The 20,268-nt window shown below is 42.4% G+C and overlaps 1 protein-coding gene across 1 annotated transcript in view; it reads right to left on the minus strand.

Moving 5' to 3' along the window:
- Nucleotides 1-20,268, minus strand: part of OTOG (otogelin) — a 1,045,291-nt gene that overhangs the window by 775,370 nt on the left and 249,653 nt on the right. The window contains exons 14-16 of the mRNA XM_085647044.1: nucleotides 6,953-6,999; nucleotides 3,452-3,597; nucleotides 798-930 (exon numbers count right to left, since the gene is read on the minus strand). Coding sequence (XP_085503170.1) covers nucleotides 798-930; nucleotides 3,452-3,597; nucleotides 6,953-6,999 — 326 coding nt within the window. The remainder of the gene's footprint in view (nucleotides 1-797; nucleotides 931-3,451; nucleotides 3,598-6,952; nucleotides 7,000-20,268) is intronic.

The raw sequence follows: 20,268 nt of genomic DNA on the forward strand, positions 1-20,268 counted from the left end.
CAACCAGCACATTGAGGCCAGCTGGCAATTTGATGTCAATGGTTATAGCTTTGAAGGCGACCCCAGTCTCCGTCTGTTCTTTCAGTAGAAATCTGGCAAAGAGTCCCAGCTTTTGCAGTTTGGGGACAGAAGGAGTACACTCTAATACCAGCCAAGCCTCCAGGACCTGGGGAGGCACCACTTGTAGGGTAGGACTCACTCACCCAGAGCCATCAGCAAGGTCTATGCTCTAGAGCATGTTGAGTTGGTACTAGTCAGCTGGACAGTTGCAGGGAAAGGGCCTCTGGAAGCCTGTTGTGTCCCTGTAGCTCAAACAGGAGGCCAGCCAACTGGGTCCTGCGTTCAAGGCAAGCAGGACAGCCTTTCTTAAGGTTTCAGACAGCAGGGTAGTCCTTCTTCTGACCTTCATAGGCCCAGGAGTGTTCTGAGGAGAGATTAGTGGGGGTCCACCTTTCTGGCCAGTGCCAGCCTGTGGGTGAAGAGCAAGCCTTTTTCACCCTACTAAACCAGTTCTGGTAATTTCCTCTACTCCAACTTGAAAGAAACAAAGTGCAAAAAACCAGAAGAAATATTATTAGAACAGCAATGGGTATACTGCTGAAGCCTTAATCAAAGAACATGCTGAGCTACTGTTAATCTGTACTTTATTGTGCCTTTCCTATTATCTTGATAGTGAACAACTGCAAAAATACCTCAAAATTCATGTTAACGTAAATATAGAGAAGTTTTAAAACAAATAAACGCACACTAACAAAAAGTTTTAAAATATACTGTTCTTTCTTGTTTTCCATTCTTACCATCTGAATAGGGCATATTAACTTTGTAATGATCATACACCAAAACATCGCCTAAATGAGTCAGCGTCACCTGTTTCCTGGGATCTTGGTTCAGAATTAGACTGACCGACTGTATGCATGATCCATCTTGGTTCTAGGGAAGTAATTTAAATGCTATTATTTAATACCATGATTTCGTAATCACAATATTATTTTAAATATACATGAATACTGAAAGCAGTTCCCCAATACAGTAACAGTAACTCATTGTCACACAGCAGAATTGCAATGATATATTTACCCAATTCTAACGTCAATTTCTTAATGATCTAGAACGTTTTTTGGTTTAATAATATACCCATTCATTTTTTTGTTACTAGGTTTGAAAACTACATATATCTCGGACAAAGGCGATTATAAACATAACAAAACTGCCACTCTTGATGGCTTGATTTCTTTTACCCGAATACCGGAACCGTTCATCTGGCTTACACTGCACTCCGTGTGCCTCTTTAACATATAGTTTAATAAATGTTAATATGCAACAATTTAAAGCAAGAAGTGTGACTATTTACAAAAATGTATTCACCTTATTGCTGAATGCTGAAATATTGTGTTGAAGAATTTGGCAAGGTATAAGCCAATGCTTTTATAGGTCGGACATGGCAGGTGATATACACAAAATACACCCAACACCGAAGAGCAAATATGTCAGTATTAGTAGATAAAATTTGAATAAAAGGGTTTAAGGCTCGATCCACAGAGGACCAACATCTTTGTGAGATAGTTTGGTGGGCAATTGTGTCTCCTGCAGAGCTCTGATTACATGCAGAGTGTAGGAGGTTTGAGCTCTGAAATTCAGGCGACCCATTATTTAATTGTTCCACTTTTCACTGGGGAAGTTAAAAAACAGCCCAAGGAGTTTTATAAGCAGCAAATGTTATCGCCAACCCAAACTCTAGTATATTACAGTTTAGGAATTTAACACTACAAGATTGCAGGAGTTAATACTTAACAGCTTTGTGGATGAAAGCACGTATTTTAGGCATCTTGGTATTGCCTAAAGTCATAGAGCTGAACCTTTCTGAAGCGACTAATGCAGAGATGGTAATATGTCAATTTCATGAGTTCATAATGTACATCTCAGAGAATACATCTTAAGTGTTTATCTACAGGAATCAAAAATCATGTTTATTACATAAGTTTTGAAAATATATTTGCGTAAACAATGACTTAGAGGGTGGCATATGTTCATGGGTATTTATTTGGAGTCAATAATCAGAAAAAGGACTTAACAAAAGAAAAAGAGGGAGACTCTCTAGAACTACATTCACAGCTTTTAGTACACATATAAACCAGTCTTTAACATCCTTCACTCTCTCCTTAATTCATAACATCCTACACTCCCTCCATCATTCATTCACATAAATATTGGCTGTACCAAGGTTGATATTTGCGAGTGTCTAAAATCAAAGCTTACCCGCAGCCGCATGAGAAATACATTTATGGTTAAATTGCTTTTTAGAGTGGAAGTGGTCACTAGTTTTATAAATCTCCATCTGTGTGTGCCAGGGCAACTGGTTTCACTTGGGTGGTATGTGATCCTATTCTATCTTTGGTATTTTAAGATCTTCAGCTATGTTGTAATACTCCAAGTCCAACAGTCGTAGCAATAATAGCTGACTGTATGCACTCATTCTCAAATTTGTAGTAGACTGATCCCGTAGTCAGTATCTCCCTTTTCACAAATGTCAGCTCAGAATACATATTGCTCCTATCTGGACACAAAGATTCTATGTAACACATCATTATCGTGCTCATAAAACATTTATTTAAAGTAATTAATCCACCAATGCAATAAGCACACGCAAGAATCTTAAAAAAGAAATGGAAGTCCAATGTATAATTAATTGCCTGCTTCTAGACTGTATAAATAACTCCTTTACAATTAGTTTAGGCCTTGTCTTTATTTACATTTTTCTTCCATATGCTTCTCTACCCCTTTAATGAATGCATTTTTCTCAGTGAATTTCCGGTGATTTCCGGTGATTTGCTAGGCCAAGACATGACTAATCAATAGCTTACAGTTGCCAAAAGTGCAGAGGTGAAGTTATTAAAAGGGCCTTGGGAATTGGAAATGCACATTATATGCTGGTGGCCCTGTCAGATGTGTCTCTGCCAGATATGCTGCAATCAGGAAGATGGGTGTACCACTACCAAGAACATCCAGGTTGTCTCGCAAGCTACGGGAAAGGGTGGGCTGTGGCTTATGTAGAGGCATTCAGCAGATTATTAAAACATGAATTCTTCCTGAAGCTACCAGATCCCTCTAAGTGAGACCTTTTCAGTTGGATTCAATCATCTCTGTTTGGAGTTCTTTTTCTCTAAATGTGTTGCTCACATTTCTCTGATAAATTATATTCACACCACTTGTTGATGCCTGCAACAAAAACTATACAGGTAGAGGGGTGAAACTAGTAGAGATCATAGATTAATAATGATTGCCCTTCAAACTCCGTAATTTTTTGCTAGGCACCGTTACATATTAGCATTGTCTCTATTCATTTATGTTTAAACATGTTTCGTCATAATGATTATACTAGTCTTGTCTAGATATACAATTATCATTACTTTTTAGCATACTGTGTTTATTCACAAAGCGAGAGAAACTGTACCTGGCCACATGGGACATTTTGCAGAGTGACTGTAAATTTGCCAGAAGTAAGACTTTTAGCAAGAATATATTGGCAGGGAGCTTGGAAAGTGTACTTGCGGCCATCAAATGTCATGAAGTGAATGTCTCCAGTCACTGAACATTCCACTAGAAACAAGAATAATTAAATGTGAGAAACAGAAAGAAAATTCACATTCCTGCATTTTTTTCAGACAACCTGTATAAGAATTTATATTCCTGAGACCACACAAGCATTATACATGTTCCACATCTGATGTAAAATGGACACACAAGGTAAGAGAAATTGTCTATTCTACTTAAAATGTCTCAATGGTCCTGGTTAATACATAGCACATACACAATTTCATATTCATTTAATGAATGGGATTTTCTCCTGCCTTTTCACATATAAAACACCCACCCTGCTGACATATAAGAACCGAGACATAAGTCAGCAAGAAGGGATGCACAAACAAACCCTCAGATCACTTCGAGTTAGTTTCAAGTGCTAGATCAAAAAGCTCTGAATTACAGCATATTATACGGCAGTTTTACTGTAAATATAGAGCACAGGTGAACAAAAACCTGGCACTTTATATGTCCTTTGTGGTAAGCAAAGTAGTGCTTTGTGCAAACACCATTTTCTACAGTATTAAAAACAGATTTCTGAACATAAGAATGTTTGTACATACTTTTCATATTTGTTGTGTTGAATTTTGTTGTGGTAGTGGTGTGCTATATTGCTGTTTATTCCATTGTGTGTGTGTGCTGCATTGTGAAGTTGTTAAGTTGTGCTATAATTGTGTTGCACCCTATTTTGACTGTTTGTGTTTTATTGCACAGATCCCTTTGCATTTTAGCTGAGGTGATATACTGCTTTTTTTCGTTACTGTGTTGTTTTCTGTTGTTACTTTAGAGACATCAACAAATTGTGCTCCTTTTCCAGTAGCACATTCCCTTACATTTCCAGTAACACACAACAATTTACCACAATTTAAGGTGGTGAAATACCACTCCTCAAGCTCTACCTAGACTAGGGGTAAATGTCTGCCTTGTGGGGATTCATAAAGAATTCCTGAAATGTTTATGGAAAAATAGACAGTTTCAAATGTCCACAAGTACAAGTAGTTCTAGAATATTTTGGTGAATTCCATTTTATTCACATAGTATGAAATTGGCTTGGTGTTTGAGGGGAGGGAACCCCTACTCAAGTACGAACCACAATCCTTGCCAGTGTGAAGTCACAAGCAAACCCTAAATTAATCTGTGTTCAACCCTCGGGTAGCTTGGCACAGAGCAATTAGGCTTTAGATACAGGCAATGTGTAAAGTATTTGTGGAACACTTCATACAGTAACAAAGTACAAACACAACACAAAAAAGATCCCACACAATATTAGAACAACAAAGTAAAGTTCAATAAATAAAACAAAATCGAAATGACAAAAATCCAATCAATAGAACCAGAGATAAGAAGGTTTACAAATGTAATTGAAAATAGTGCCAAAAAAGACAAAACACCAGCTGTAATTATCTAGTTGTGCTAAAGCGGGACAAAGTCATATGTTCAGGCCGAATGCCTGCTGAACGAGACTACCTTAATTCCCGGTTGTTGAGCATTGCATGTTCCTGCATTGAGGATGCGTCATGCAGCCAAGGTGGTTTGAGGTCTGGGTCAGAGATGCGCAGCAGAGAGTCAGTTGCAAGGAGCTGCAAGGCTGTAGGGCAAGGTTCTCCATCATCATTGAGGAGGTTGGTGATGAGGGCGGCTTGCAATGCATAGCCCTGCAGCGAGGATGCGTATCACACCGGCTGGTTCCAAAGAAGTTGCTGAGCTTGCGATGGATAGTTCTGGCATCGGGAAAGTCCACGCACCAGAGGCGATGCATCGGCTCTGCTTGGGTTTGTGCTGCGCAGCAGAGGAGATCCATTGGTTCTGCTGGACGCACAGATGGGCTGGCAGAGCACCTTCAGGTCCACTTCCAAGGGTTCAGGACTGAGGTGGCATCAATTGGCGTGGTAGGAGTCACAGTTGCAGAGTCCAGGTGCTTGTAAAGGAACTGGCCCTTAGTGGTCCTGGGCACAGGTTGCAGGACCAGTCATTCTCACCCAGGAAGTAGGGCAGTGGAGAAGCAGATCGGCACAGCAGACCTTCAGGGCAGCAGTGTGGCAGTCTTTTCAGCAGCACAGAAGTCTTACTTCCTGACAGAGTCTTCCACAGGTCCAGAAGTTTACTGAAGTGTTGCTGTCTGAGGTCCAATATTTATACCTGGTGCCTTCTTTGAAATGGGAGAAACATGTTTCTGGCAGGCCTGAGACATGTTTCAAGAGCTACTCTAGTAGATGGCACAATAGGTAATGCAGCCCACTATTAGCATTTAATTTACATGCCCTGGGTACATGCAGTACCACTTTACAAGGGACTTATAAGTAAATAAAATGTGCAAATTGGGGATAAGCCAATGTTACCATGTTTTAAGGGGAGAGTACAAGCACCTTAGCACAAGTTAGAAGTGGCAAAGTGCACAGAGTCCTACGGCCAACAAAAACAGAGCCAGCAAAAAAAAGAAAATGGATGGTTAAGGCAGAAAGTTTGGGGGTGAACCTGCAGAAAGAGCCAAGTCCAACACACATCATTTGTAAATGTGCAGGTCTGCATGTATAATTGTGACCTGCAAGTAAACTTGATATTTTTTGCATCTCCAGAAGTAAATTTCTGACAATTCCTTTAGCTGGATTGTGGCTGCCTACATTTTGTGAAATATAAAAAGCCATAAGGTTAGTGGTTATTCACCTACTTAAGAAGGCATTCCTGCCATGCAATGTTCCTAACACCACTCTTAAGTTGATTCGAACAAAAGCAATATTATGCATTCAGAAGCAGAAATTCATATTTTGTAACATGTGTTTACCTTTTCAAATGGAGGTATGTGTGATCTGAACTCAATTTATTACCACAAATAATTTTAAGGATTGGGCCCCTCAGTAAGTCAAAATAGTGTTAAAAAGATCTATTATGCAGACATTAGTTGACACTATTCTCTGGTCACTTCTATGGCATGCACCGCTATTTGAATCCTATAGAGGAAGAAGGTAATTGTGACAATAAACATTGAATTTAACATTGTCATCTTTAAAAAAAAAGAATGAAACGGAGCTTCCACAAAATACATTCTTTTTCTGAGCATTTGTTCAAATCCTCGAGGTTACAAACATTTCCTTTCATACTATTCTACATTTGAAATTAATGTATTTCATATTAACTGCTTTAATAACAGGATGTTTAATTTTTTTATGATTTCGTCACTTAGTAAAACAACTAAACAACTGTGTGGGTTTGAACTAACATAGCTTGGTTTAGATCCAAATGTGTTTTGAGGGAGTTGAGGTGAGTGCTCACAGTAAATAATGTTGTTAGGATTAGTAGTTTCATGAGAATCCTGAAAGACTTTAATTTGCAGCAAGAATACATTTGTTAGGATTTTATAAAACAACAGGCGTACCTGGGCAGATTAGGTCGGTGCAAATCCATTTCCCACCAACACAGGTGCTGCAATACAATACATATAATGGTTTAATTACCTCAATTATATTTAATGCATTTAACCATTCAGAATTTCCAATAACAACAAGATCATCAAGTTTACTCACTCAGTCAAGGGATCTACCTCTTCTCAACTGTGCACCTAAGAAGGTCTGCCCTTGAATACGTTTTGCAAAGACTAAGGCATATAACAAAGTATGAGCCTTTGCACTGCATGTGATCTCATGTGTTAAGGCTCAGAACTGAGGTACCACACTTTTGCTTCCATAAGTTATTCTCCAGGAATCGACATTGTCAAGCAACGTTATTATCAAAATCTCAACATGCTAATTTTTTCACACCTACAAGTATCGTTCATGTGCAGAAAAAGCTATTTTAGACTAAAATTTACATGAACTGATTCAGAGACTCTGATTCAGTGGAATGTTCAAAGCCCAAATGGCCTTGTGTACGAAACATTTGGAAATCGTAAACCAGTTGTAAACTGGTTTGACAACATGAGAAGACATATTGGTATGTACTAAACAACAAAAAAGTGTAAATCGCAAAAATAGCACAGCAGCTAGACAAATTAGCATTTCCTGTTTGGGAATCTCAAATTACAGAATGCAAATCATACTGTATATCCACAATTGTAACTAGCAGCAAAAAGTGCATTGCAAATTACCACCAAGTATAAACAGGTGGTAACTAGGTGCAAGCAATAGAAGGGACCCATAATACATTTGATTTTTGCACAATGGCTGTGCTGTAGGCAATTGTGAGGAAACATTGATGTTAGGCAGGACAGTTGAGAAGAAGGAGATAGGAAAGGAGTTTTAAGGCCAGAGTTACACTCTTTGGCTGAATAAAGGAGACATTTATAGCAAACACAGGCTCAGTAGTAGTGTTATTTTAGAGCTCATAAATGAAATGTGCTTATTTTTAAGGAGAGACATACACTGAAGTCACATAAGTCTTGCTCATGTACTAGTCTTGTGCTAGTGCTGATGCAGGTAGTTATCGGGGCATAGTAGTTGGGGCAGGTGAAATCTCATAAGGTGTGGTCTTAAGGTTTTTTTCAAGATTTCCTAGATGCAGTGCCATTTAGGATCCGTGCCCACATAGGTTTCCCAAACAAATCATGGTTGTTGCAGAACACCAAGGTGGGAGTTTATCGCATTGCACAATCCCCGCTAGTAACCGGCTGTGTTGATCACTATTCATTAAGTACATGGGTGGTATGTAATAGTGATGTGTCATTAGAGTCCTTATGAATATTACGAAGGCAAAAACTATAATTCAAAAACTTCCCAACGTTGTGGCTTTTATGATTGGCTATCAACAGAAGAGCATGGAGATTGGTGCTTGTTAGATATAAACCAACAAACCTATAGATACATTATGAATCATAGGTTGTGTTTTCAAACATTAAGTAGCATACTATCACTGTTATAGATGAGAGTGCACATGCCATTTATCCATGGCTCTTAACATAACTCATTCATTCACAGTCATCATGGCAGGGGAGATACAATGTTGCATACAGCAAATCTGTATATTGGCTACGAATAGGAGGCCAGCAAACTAGCTCTTGGAGTCACTCTGGTAGCCCTGGGTTCAGGTGAAGCTGCAGGGCTCAAACAGCAGGATGGCCTGCGAGGGTCCAATGCAGGCTCGAGGCAAAAAAGCAGTCCTTCCAGGTGCAGCAAAGCAGTTTTGTGGAGTACACAGCACACCACTACAGCAGGTAGTCTTCTGAGAGTCCTTCCACAGGTCCAAATAGTGAACTAAAGAGTGGTTCTGAAGGCCATATTTTTTTACAAGGGGCCTTCTATGAAATTGGGAGAAGTTTCTAGAGGTTTCTCCTTGAAGTGCATGGAATTTCCTGACTCCCCAGCCCTGGCTTCAAGCTGGCTGCAGAGAACGTGTGGAGGTAACAATCCCTTTGTGTGAGGGCAGATCACAGCCCATTCTTTTGCAAGTCGGGATCTGCCCAGATCTGCCCCCTAACCCTGCCAACAGATAGCCCTTTCAGGCACACCTAATCCCTCTATTGTGTAACTGTCTGAAAGGAGTTCACAAAGTCTGTCAGTTACATCCAGTCATGTGACACTGGGGAGGCTGCAGGCACCTAATGGCTAAGGGCAAGAAAATGCCAGCTTTCTAAAAGTAGGAATTTCAAAATTGCAACGTAAAATCCAACTTCACTATTACTGAGGATTTTTAAATACAATTTCATAGATACCCAAAGGTAAATGCTTATCTATCCCATTTCAGGCGTTAGCACTTATTAAATGTAATAAGGCCACCCAATGTTATCCTATGGGACAGATAGGACCCACAGTAGTGAAAAACGAATTTACGAGGACAAGTTAAAAGTACATGTCCTGCCTTTCAATTACAATGCACCCTGTGTTATGGGCTACATAAGGCCTACATTGGGGGTGATTTATGATTTATATGCAATAAAAGGGGAGTTTAAAGCTTGGCAAAGGTGTTAAATATATTGCCAAGTCGAATTCACAGTTTAAAACTGCATTCAGGTTGCAATGGTAGGCCTGGAACATATTTTAAGGGGCTACTTATTTATTTGAAAAGTTTTATAAAGAGCGAACATGACCTGTACGAGTTTCAGAGCGCTGTACAAAGGAGCGGAAGTGGAAGGAGGTAAAAGCATGATTACAACATCATAAAGGGACCAGAAAAGCAACAAAGTAATATGAAGCACATGGAAAAACTAAATTACGATGCTGAAACCGAGGTAACTACCCATCTTGTGGGCCATGTAAAGTTCTAGAAGAGCAACAAATCTCATAGGGTATGTGAAGAGAAAAATTTGAACTTTTGAACAAAAGTTTCAAAGAGCGTCAACAGGAATTAAGAGTAAGATAAGATGGTTACAGGTCTAATGCTGTAGATGGCCATTCAGGAGTAACCATTTCACATGTTTTTTAAATGAGGTAGTAGAGGGGTTTGATCTGATCTCGGGAGGAAGAGTGTTTCATATTTTTGCACAAGACCAGAGAAAGCACGAATGTATGTTCTTTTCTTTTTGAATTTGGGAGGTTTCAACAGTAGGGTGTTAGCGCTTCTTAGAGTCCGATTCGAAACCGACAGTTCAAGTTTTTTTGCCAGGTAAACGGAGGTGTTGTAGAGAATAGCTTTGTGCGTCAGGCAAGCTATCTTGCAACGGATCCTTGCTTCAATTGACATCCAGTTTAGTTTGATTTTATTTTATTTGGGCATTTATAAAGCGCGACTATCCCTCCGAAAGGAGCATCCTGGCGCTATGCGGAAGATAGTTAGGGTAGGCGGGAGTACCTATTATATGTGTGATGAGCAAAGTTCACCTGAGGATCCAAAGATCCAAGTCTTCAAGGCCTTTCTGAACTGGGTTTCTGTCTGAATTAGGTCTGGTGTGATGTGGTCATGTTTTCTGGAACCTGTGAGGAGTCTAGCTGAAGAATTCAAAGTGGCTCTAAGAGGTGCCAATCTAGCTAGGTAACCCAGCTAGGGTCGCCAATCCATATTCCAAGCTTTAGATAACTAGGGATTTGGACTGCAGACTGAATGTCCTCAGAAGACAAGAATGTCTTGATTTTACTAAATATGTTGAGCTGATGATTGTCTCCCCTTATAGTTGCACGGATGTGATCTTGCCTATTCAGGTATTTGTCCAGAGTTATACCTAAAGATCTCGTAGAGTTAACAACATTAGGGGTGCAGTTGAGCGCTGTAAGTTGTTTGAGCCAGTCTTGAGTGGGTGCAGAGTAATCGTAGGGGAAAATCAGGAAGAATTCTGTTTTGAGAGTATTTAGCAAAAGATGATTATGAGTTAACCATTGTTGAGTATTTAGAAGAGCACAGTTTAGAGACTTTATGTCATCTGGTGAAGAGATTTTTAAATACAACTGAGTGTTGACAGCATACATATGGTTTTGAATGTTAGAGCAGTTGAGAATTTTGGAGAGTGGTTCCATGAAAATGTGGAGAAGTGTGGGTGAGAGTGTGGAACCTCGAGGCACTCCAATTGAGACAGGGGTACTGGTTGCAAAGAAATGGTTAACTTTGATTCTTTACGTTCTGTTTCATAGGAACTAGGCAAATCAATTTCAGAAAGGGCCAGGTAGTCCCATCCTTTTTTGAAGAAGAACAATCAGGTTTTCATGTTTGACAGTGTCAAATGCTGAGGACAAATCAAGAAGGATCAGTAGACAAGATGCATTCTGGTCAAGAGATTGCAATGCGTCATCAACAATGTGAGTTAGGGCTGTTTCTGTATTGTGACCCACTCTGAAACCTAACTGGTAAAGGATAAGAAGCTGAAACCTTTCGATGTAATTTCAGAGCTGTGTGTGAAGGCATTTCTCGAGCAAATTGGCTAAAATCATGATATTAGTAATTGGAGGGAAATTGTTAAGATCAGCTAAGTCTGCATTTGGCTTTTTTGGGATGGGAGTGACTTGCCCCATCCTTAGGCTATCAGGAATCCTGCCCTGCAAGAGAGATTCATGAATAATCAGGGACCAGAGTGGAAGAAGCGCCGATTTTAGATCTTTGAAAAAGTTGGCGGGTAGAGGATCGTTGAAGTGATTGGAAGGTTTTAAAGAAGCCATAGATTGGAGCAACTCCGCATCGTCAGGAAGTAGGAAGGAATTCCATGAAGCATTGTTTTTAGGAGGGTGAACTGTGGGGTAGGAAGTAGGTGCTCTTGCTACCGTTGGCCCAGATGAAGGTGAGAGGGAGGTCAGAATCAGCAAATAAAGTGAGGCACATTGCAGTTTAAGTTCAATTTTTCTTGCCTTTTCAGTGAGGTGTGCTGAGAAGTCCTTCCCACTGGGGCAAGAGATCTTGGGTGCAGCGAGTTGATTGGTAGAGTGGTTAGCTTGTTGCTTGATGATTTCAAATTGTTTTTTGGATCTGTTTTTAGCACTGTCAAGCTGCGCCCTGAAGTGATCAGTTTTGGCACTATGGATATGTTTGTTATATGAGCTTCTAGTCATCCTTAACTGTTCGAGGCTTGTAATGGAGGGTGAGTTTCTCCATAGTGTCTCCGTAAGCCTTAGTTTGCAACGTACCTCATTTAGGGAACCATTAAACCAGGGTTTGGACTGTTTGATGGGAATCCTTCTGAGTGTCTTTGGTGCAATTGTGTTGAAAATATTTGTCATGGTGTGGATGTAATGAGCCGTAAGGTCATCCAGGTTAGTCATGTTAAGGGGTGGAAGAAGAAGACTCTTGCTATTGGATGTTAGATCATTAATGTTGATGTCTCTCAGATTTCAAACCAGCTGTTTTGTTTTGAGCGGTTGACCTTGTCTGACCAGAACCTTTTCCAGGATGTAAAAAGAGATTTGGTAATGATCCGACCAGTCACAGGGTGATATGTCATCAAGTTGTATGATGTTATCTTTAGCTATGATCAAATCAAGGGTGGAGTCCTTGTTGTGGGTGGGTCCCTTGCAGGCCTGGGTGAAGTTGAGGCCAGAGAGGAAAGCCTTGAAGGAGCACACTAAGGAATCATTTGTGTCATTCCAGTGTAGATTAAAATCCCGGAGGAAGTTATGGTTGGGGTGTTGGTCAGAGTATGAGGTAATGGACTCCATAATTTGCTCGATGAAGAGCAGATTATCACCTGGGGGAAGATATATTGTGTGCTATTGTTCCAGCTTTTAATGTCTAGGTTTTCACAAAGAACATCATAGCAGTTTGAGCCTGTTTCAACATAAGGAAGGAGCGATAGATGCATGCAATGCCACCCCCAACTTTAACAGGTCTATCAAGTCTGATAATGTCATATTCAGGAGGGACTAAGATGTCCAGAATTGGGGAGGAGGTATCATTAAGCCAGGTTTACGTTAGGATCAGGAGGTTCAATCCTTGCATGAGGATGAGGTCCGAGATATCTGATACATGCTTCACTGCTGACCTGCAGTTGTGAAGCATCGATTAGATGTGCGCGTTGGTTTCTACCACATCTAGGTGAGAAGTGGCGACCAATAGTAGGTTATTCTTGTTCACAGATCTCAGGTTAACAATTGGTTCTCTAAAGGTCAGAGGAAATAATTTGGATGTTGAGTAGTGAGTGTGAGGAGACACTACAAGAACCACTGTAAGCTAGAAGAAGGGAGAAAATGTCATCATCAGACATATGGTGCATGGACCTATGCGTCCTAGAGTGGTGATTTGGAAGAGGCCAAGTTCTCCAGAGTAGGCTGAGCAGGATTTTGGAAGAAGAAATTCCCCTCCTGCGGTGTTTATCCTTTGCTGGAAGGCTAGGTTGATTGGTCTAAAGGGTAGGATACCAAGTTTCCAAAACTTCTCCACCTTCAAAGAGAAATGTTAGAGAGTCTGCAGGTTATCCTTAACAGTTTGAATATCCAGCTGGAGGTCGGCTAGCTTATCCTCAATGTAGGGCAAGCTATCACTACCAGACGCTGGTCTAGGAGTAGATGGTGGATGGGACCCCTTAGGGAGAGAAGTGTTGGACGGCAAAATGGTTTCCTCACAGGTACAAAGGAACGTATTGAGGGAGGGGACGGAATCCAGCTTGAGATCAGTCATATTATCCTTAATGGGGGGATGGTTGGCATTGTGGGCAGCAGGTCTAGGGGTAACTAGTTGAAGAGACAACCCTTGGGGAGGATTGGTGGGGTAAAAGTGGCTTTATCCAGTGAGATGGGATAAGTATTGCGAGAGGAGACAAGAGGTTAAGAGTTCGTGGGTGAAGTACTGGAGTATGAGGCTAGTTGAGGGGTAGGAAAAGCACTTGTTTTGGTATTCAGGCAGACTTGAATTGCGCTACCAGGTTTTTGATAGTGCACTCACCATCTACGTAGGGGTATATATCAGACCGACTTGGGGGGATTGAGGGGGAAGCGGAGTAGGTGAAAACAGAGGAGGAAGAAACGAAAGGTGGCACAGGAGGGGCTGAACCATACTTCTGTCCACAAAGTGACCCAAGTACACAACAGATCTTTGCCCTATCTTGCACTAACTGGCCTTGAAAGTCAGTTGTGCCTGTTGTAAGGCCTGAAACACTTCCCACAGGTGAAAGAGCTGGTCCTCCCAGCTGCAGCTGGAAACAGTTATGTCATCCAGGTAAGCAACACTGAAGGCCACCCCTCTTTGTCCAAACTGAGAGGTCTCCTAACAGGGTGACCACACAATAGTTATAATGGGCTAAATCCAACTCCCTTCTGTGTCACCTTACTGTAGGCAAAAAGTAGGCATTGTAAGATGACGTCCCACTTCCGCCTCATGGGCTCAGGCAGGCCCATAATCATGCCTTTCAGGGTCTTGTTAAATCTTTCAACGTGCCCATTGGTTTGTGGATGATAGGGCGTGGAGGGGTTGTAAGTTATCCCACACTTCTTCTACATTGACTTCATGTATTCAGACATGAAGTTTGTGCCCATCAGAAACCACGTTTTTGGGGAACCCCACTTGGGGGAAAACTGCCATCAGGGTGCTAGGTACTGCATGTGCAGTCACAGTCCTCAAAGGGATGGCCTCTCGGTACCTGGTGGTATGGTTCACCAAGACCAGGATAAACCTGTTGCCTAAGGCTGTCTTGGAGGCTACAATGTTGATGTTCACCCCTTAAAAGGGGGTGCCAGTGGCAGGTAAGGGATGCGGAGCCTCTACCTTCTTCCCTGTTTTCCCACTGGCCTGTCAGAAGGACCAGGCAGAAGTTTTAATCCCACCAGCGGAGTCAGCAGATTTTTGGGATTCTGTGTTACTCTTACAATGCGGAATTACTTCATTAATTAAATTCCGCAGTTCTGCAGGCGGAACTAAAATATGCAGGGGTTTCTAGAGTTTAGAAACCACTGCATACTTCTTGGCACTCTTGAATATTCTGCAGTAATAACGTTTTATCTCTGAAGAGTATTGTAAAGACACTGAGTGATATATGCAGTGGTTTCTAAAGTACTACACACTTTTCTGTGCCCTTGAATACTCTGTTGTAATTAGGTTTCAATCACTGCAGAGTTTTGTAAGAAGGCCGAGTGATATATGCTGTGGTTTCTAAACTTTAGAAACCACTGCATACCACTCGGTATGTTTGGCTGTGCTATTTTCATAACACAAATTTCACACTTACATCCATTTTTGGACGTGAGGGTGCTTTCGGCGCTATGAAAACAGCACCAAAATCCCACTTGGCTCTGCAGTGGAATTCCGTGCAGTACACAACATTTTAATGTTATTCCACAGAATGAAATTCTATCAATTCATCCCACCTCTGCTTGACAGGTGAGACAAGTCCTGCAGAATGCATCTTAGGCTATCCTCATCCGAGGCCAATAAAAATGGGAAACAAACCGTGCAATGGTCCAGCCCCAGATGTCCTGTCAGGGGAATTGTATGAGCCAGCCCCAGTAGGAAGGCTCTCTAGCATTGGGGAACTGCCTACACACCTATTGCCCCATGCAACGTTGCCTTAGGCTCACCATACAGGAGGCCATTCTCCAAATAGATGAGGTGATATTTTTCCAGGCTCCAGACTACTTGAACTCACCTCCTGGGCAGCCATGGTCCTGGTGGTCACACAGACCCACTCAAGCAACACCAACATTTCCAGATGTGACCTGAGATCAACTTCCTTCCAGGCAGTGTGCTACAGATCATTCTCTAGGTGACAGTCCACAGGCATGGCAGGGCTGACAGCAACCCTTAGCAAGCTTGAGAATTTAAAAGGAATCAGAGCTACAGTATAGTGGCTCTTCTGGTTGTCTGCTACTACAACCTGGTGGAATGCATTGGGTATCACTTGCTCTGAGGATACCAGATGACACCGGACAGTAGTCATACTGACTCTTGTGCCCTTCAGAGCCTCCAATCTCCTCCCATTGAGGGTGACCCACTGTCTATGCTTGGAAGTATTTGAAGGCATGTGGGATTTGGGTACCCTCTCCTTGTCACCCAGGGGCAGAAGGGCAACCTAAATTGTCTCCTCCTCACTAACTGGGGCCATCTCTTCCCCAAGCACTACACTAGCCAACCCATGGGTTTACCCATCATTGGGGGACTGTGTCCTTTTGGGACACTTGGGATCACTTTTGCTGTGCCCATACTGGTAACACTCATAGCACTTTGGTCAAATTTACCAATATTCTTGTCAACAAAGCCCTTTTTCTGGTAGTCAGATTGGGAATGGGACCCTTTCCCCTGAGAACTCTTTTGGGGGCCTTGAGAGAACTCTTTCTTGTTTTTATCTCCTGCCTCTTTGTTTTGGTGGGGACCCTGACCACCCTTTTGGGAGTGCCCCTAAGATGCCCTCTTGGGCTCTCTGATGCTCACCCAGAGGTGCGCCTCCTGAGCAAGCTTCCTGGAGTCAACCAGCTTGCTATCTACCAGGTGTTCACGCAGCTCTGTAAAACAGGTGTTGAGCATGTGCTCCATCAGAATCAAGTTATACAGCCTAACAAATTCATCCACTTCGCAGCTCCTCAACCAGCCCTCCAGTGCCTTACTGGCATAATCTAAAAAAAAACACCCAGGACTTGTTTGGGGGTTAGTGGCTGTTCCTGAACCTCTGATGGCATTTCTTAGGGGTCAGCCCAATTCTGGAAACAAGGATGACTTTCATGGGGGCATACTTTGTCTGGTCTTCTACCTCAAGTGTGAGAATAGTGTCCCTCCCCACTGTAGGCATGTACTTTCACAGGCTACCCCAGTACTCCTTTGAGATCTTGTCTACCCTCAGAGTTATTGCATAAGCAGAAAAACATTTATAAATATCATCTTCTACCACATAATTGAGTACCAGTTCTTGCGGTATGTGGACCCTCCTGTCAGGGATTCCATGGCCGGTTGTGACGCTAGCTGTTATAGCGTATTCCCGGCCCAGAACTACATTTCCCAGAGCGCATAGCGGGGCACGGCGTACGTGCCGAGGAGGCGGAGCAGGAACTAAAGCTGCTCGAGCCCCGGGCAGCGCTACTGATTATTCGTACCTGGTATCTGTTCCCGCGCAGATTGAACCCCCGGCTACTCCTAGATGTGGTAAGAGGGTCCTGGACGTAAAAATCCTGGAACCGCCATATTCTTGATTCGAACCGGTGACGGACGTCCCTGGTCACGCTAACTCCTCTGTTGGGAGAGACGCGCCCTCGAGGCGGTCTCATGCAGAGGAGAGTTGTCGCCCGTAGAGGCGCTTGGGCAGCATTCTCTCTGTTGGAAAAAACCAGGCTCGGTTTGTATGCAGAGAGGGTATTGCGCCCGGGATTTTCAGCTTGTATATGATGTGTGGGTGTGTAATTCAATAGAGAAACAAGAAAACATGCATCACGAGTTATACGCTAAGCATGTGAGGAGGGGCTATTGTTCCTTCAACTAAACCTTATTCAGCCATAACGGAATGGGTGTGTGAGAATTAACATGCTGGTATTACTATTGGTGGCATTGACAGTGATTGAGAGCGCTCACAGGCACAAAGCTCTCTAGGTCTTCACATTGTTTCTTTGTTTCTATCCACAGGTCTCCCTCCCCGCAGTCCTTATCCTTTCCTTCCCCCGCTCAATTGCCCCAAAAGTCTGTGTAGATACACATGCGCCAGACTTGGGTCGATTCAGTGGTGGGCCCCCATTGAGCATCGACACAGCCCTGAGGACACGGATTTGAAGAGCCTGACACCTCCACTCTCCAGTGGACACTGCTGGTACACTGCCACCCTTGTTGCTGGTCTCTGTCTTTCAAACCCAGCTCATTTAGTTCCCTCTCATGTGTCAGCAAACGTTTCTTCTCAGTCAATGCCCTTTCTGCATCAAATGTCTTCATGGCCAAGGTTCTCTCTGTCTCAACCCTCCTTTCCTCTGCTTCCAGCTTCATCTTGGTCAGCTGAAATATGATCTTCCTCTCTGTCTTTCTGTCCTCCAGCTACGATGGGGACAGGCCCCTGGCAGACACACTGCTCCTTGCCCCATCCTGGGCATCCGCTGGGGTTGAGTTGGGCTCACCTTGCAGCTCATGAACCAGGGCTTGGTCGACAATCTCCCCATCCTCTGATAGTTCTTTCCCCTCCTCATTATCATCACCATCATCATCTCCCCAGGTCAGGGGCATGTCACCTCTGTACTTACTCCCAGGTCTACTGTGAGATCCAGTTTGGTAGCCCTCTTGTCTGCCTTTAGATCCTTCTGTTTGCAAAGTGTCAGCAGCTCAGACCTGCTGGGGGTGTTAAAGTTGAGCATATCAATCTCCATATTCAAGAAAAGAAGGTGGGGCATTTAGAAAAGGGAGAAAACAGCCAATGGAAAACTAGGAAGAATTTAAAAAAAAGAGGTGAACTCTGATGTCAAACTATTTATCTGGATTTTTGTGCAGCAAAAATCACTGTATGGTACTTCACAAAACCAAGTCCTGATCCACACCGGTGAGCATCAATGTGGGAAATTGGGTTATTGACTGACATGGCTGCCAGCCCTAGTGAAGCAACAGCTACAATCCCTGGCAGGATAAACCACAAAAAGTCACTAAATTAACCTGTGTTTAATCCTGGGTAGCTTAGCACCAAAAGCAGTCAGAGATAACTTAGAGGCAATGTGTTAAGTATTTATGCAGACAAACAGTAATAAAGTGAAAACATAACACAAGAAAAATCCCAAGCCAATTTAGAAAAACAGAGTATATGTTAATAAATTATTTGACACCAAAACAACAAAAATCCAATCAATAGAACCAAAGTTATGATTTTTTTAAGGTTTAGTAGCAAGATCAAAGCGCCAACCACTAATATCTAGTTGCGCAATACTCAGTCAAAGTAAAAAAGATGGTCAATTGCAAAGGAATGTGGGCCGGATGCAATAAGTGGATTGGGCACAGTCGGTGCTTACCTTCAGATCTTGAAGAAATTCTTGAAAGAATGTCCCTAGGCCTGGGTGGGTGAACTCCGCTCCGTTCGCGGAGTTTTTTGAGTTTTCTGCACTCCGCGCTCCACCGAGCTCGCAGAGTGCAGAAAACTCTGCTTCACATAGTGCAGCAGAGTTTTTACCCCACTTGCGCTCACGAACAGTAAGTTTGCAAGCGGGAGCTGCCGCTCCGGTAGAATTTCTACCCGAGCGGCAGGAAGACCAGCGCGAACTGCAGTTCCCACTGCACTCTGCCACTTGCGGAACTCCGCAGACTTTTTTTTTATAACACCCAGGCCTGGTCCTTAGGAGGTGAAGTTCAGCAGGGAAATGGTCTAAGTAAGGCCAAAAAAACTAATTTTAGCAGAAAGATGAAGGGAAGCAGGCAAAATGTTAGGGGGGAAGACCACCCTAAGGCTGACAGGTTAATCAAATTAAGTATAGATTTGGCTTTTATTGCCTTATAGGTGCAGAATGGTTCTGATGATGAGGATGATGCAAGAGTATAGTTTTAGTGAAGGTTTGATTGATTCAGATTATGTTCTTCTGCATCCGTTCAAGAATATCTGTTTAAAGTTATCATTAGATGTATTTTCGGAGACAAGCAGCTGATTATTTCACAGTGTCTATTCTTGTACCCCAGTTTGGGGAGTAGGGTTTGTCTCTCTATAACAATGTCTTCACATTGGCAAATCAGTTGGATCAGATGCCCTATCTACAAAGTGATACAAAACTGAGTAGAAGGTAACAAAGCTGAATTCGACATTTTCTATACAACCCAGTAACCGTGCGGTGAGTATGATATTAAAGGTGCTCATGATTCTTAATGACATAAGGCCGCCTTTGTGCACATTGAGTGGTAGGTAGTGACTGTTGTAATATGGTTGAAGCTCTTGGTGGTAATGGATGTAAAGTTGCTGTTAGTGTCAATGGCAGCAGCAATAACGTGTGTGACAATGTCTGTATTACTGTCCGTGGAAAAGCACAGGTGAGAAAGGGTGATGGGTCAGAGCTTCAGACTAGTTTTCTTATCCTGCACAGTAAGCATATTGAAGAAAGGAGCAATGCCACTGGTATAGGTGTTGCTGTTTCTGGTGGCAGTGACACTTCTATTAGTGGCAAGAGTGTTGTGTGTTGTTTTGAATGACAAAGAGGTGAAGAAATGTGCACTGCTATAGCCAAACCTCTCCTCCTATACATATTGTAAATTCCCTGGGACGTCGTGCATCAGGGTATCACAGGATCAATAATCCAAAAAGACATTTTGATAGCAATATAAAAAAATCATTAGGCAAGAGAGACCAGTGAAGTGAGAGGGGCCTGCAAAATGGTTATTACATAAAAACATTATAAAGCTAAATGTGGTAAGAAAAGTCAGTAGGACATTTAAACCTTCCAGCTTGTCTAGAAAATTAATGATAAGGCCAGAAAAATAAAT

Source organism: Triturus cristatus, chromosome 3_2 (assembly GCF_964204655.1).
Source record: "Triturus cristatus chromosome 3_2, aTriCri1.1, whole genome shotgun sequence".
NCBI lineage: Eukaryota > Metazoa > Chordata > Amphibia > Caudata > Salamandridae > Triturus > Triturus cristatus.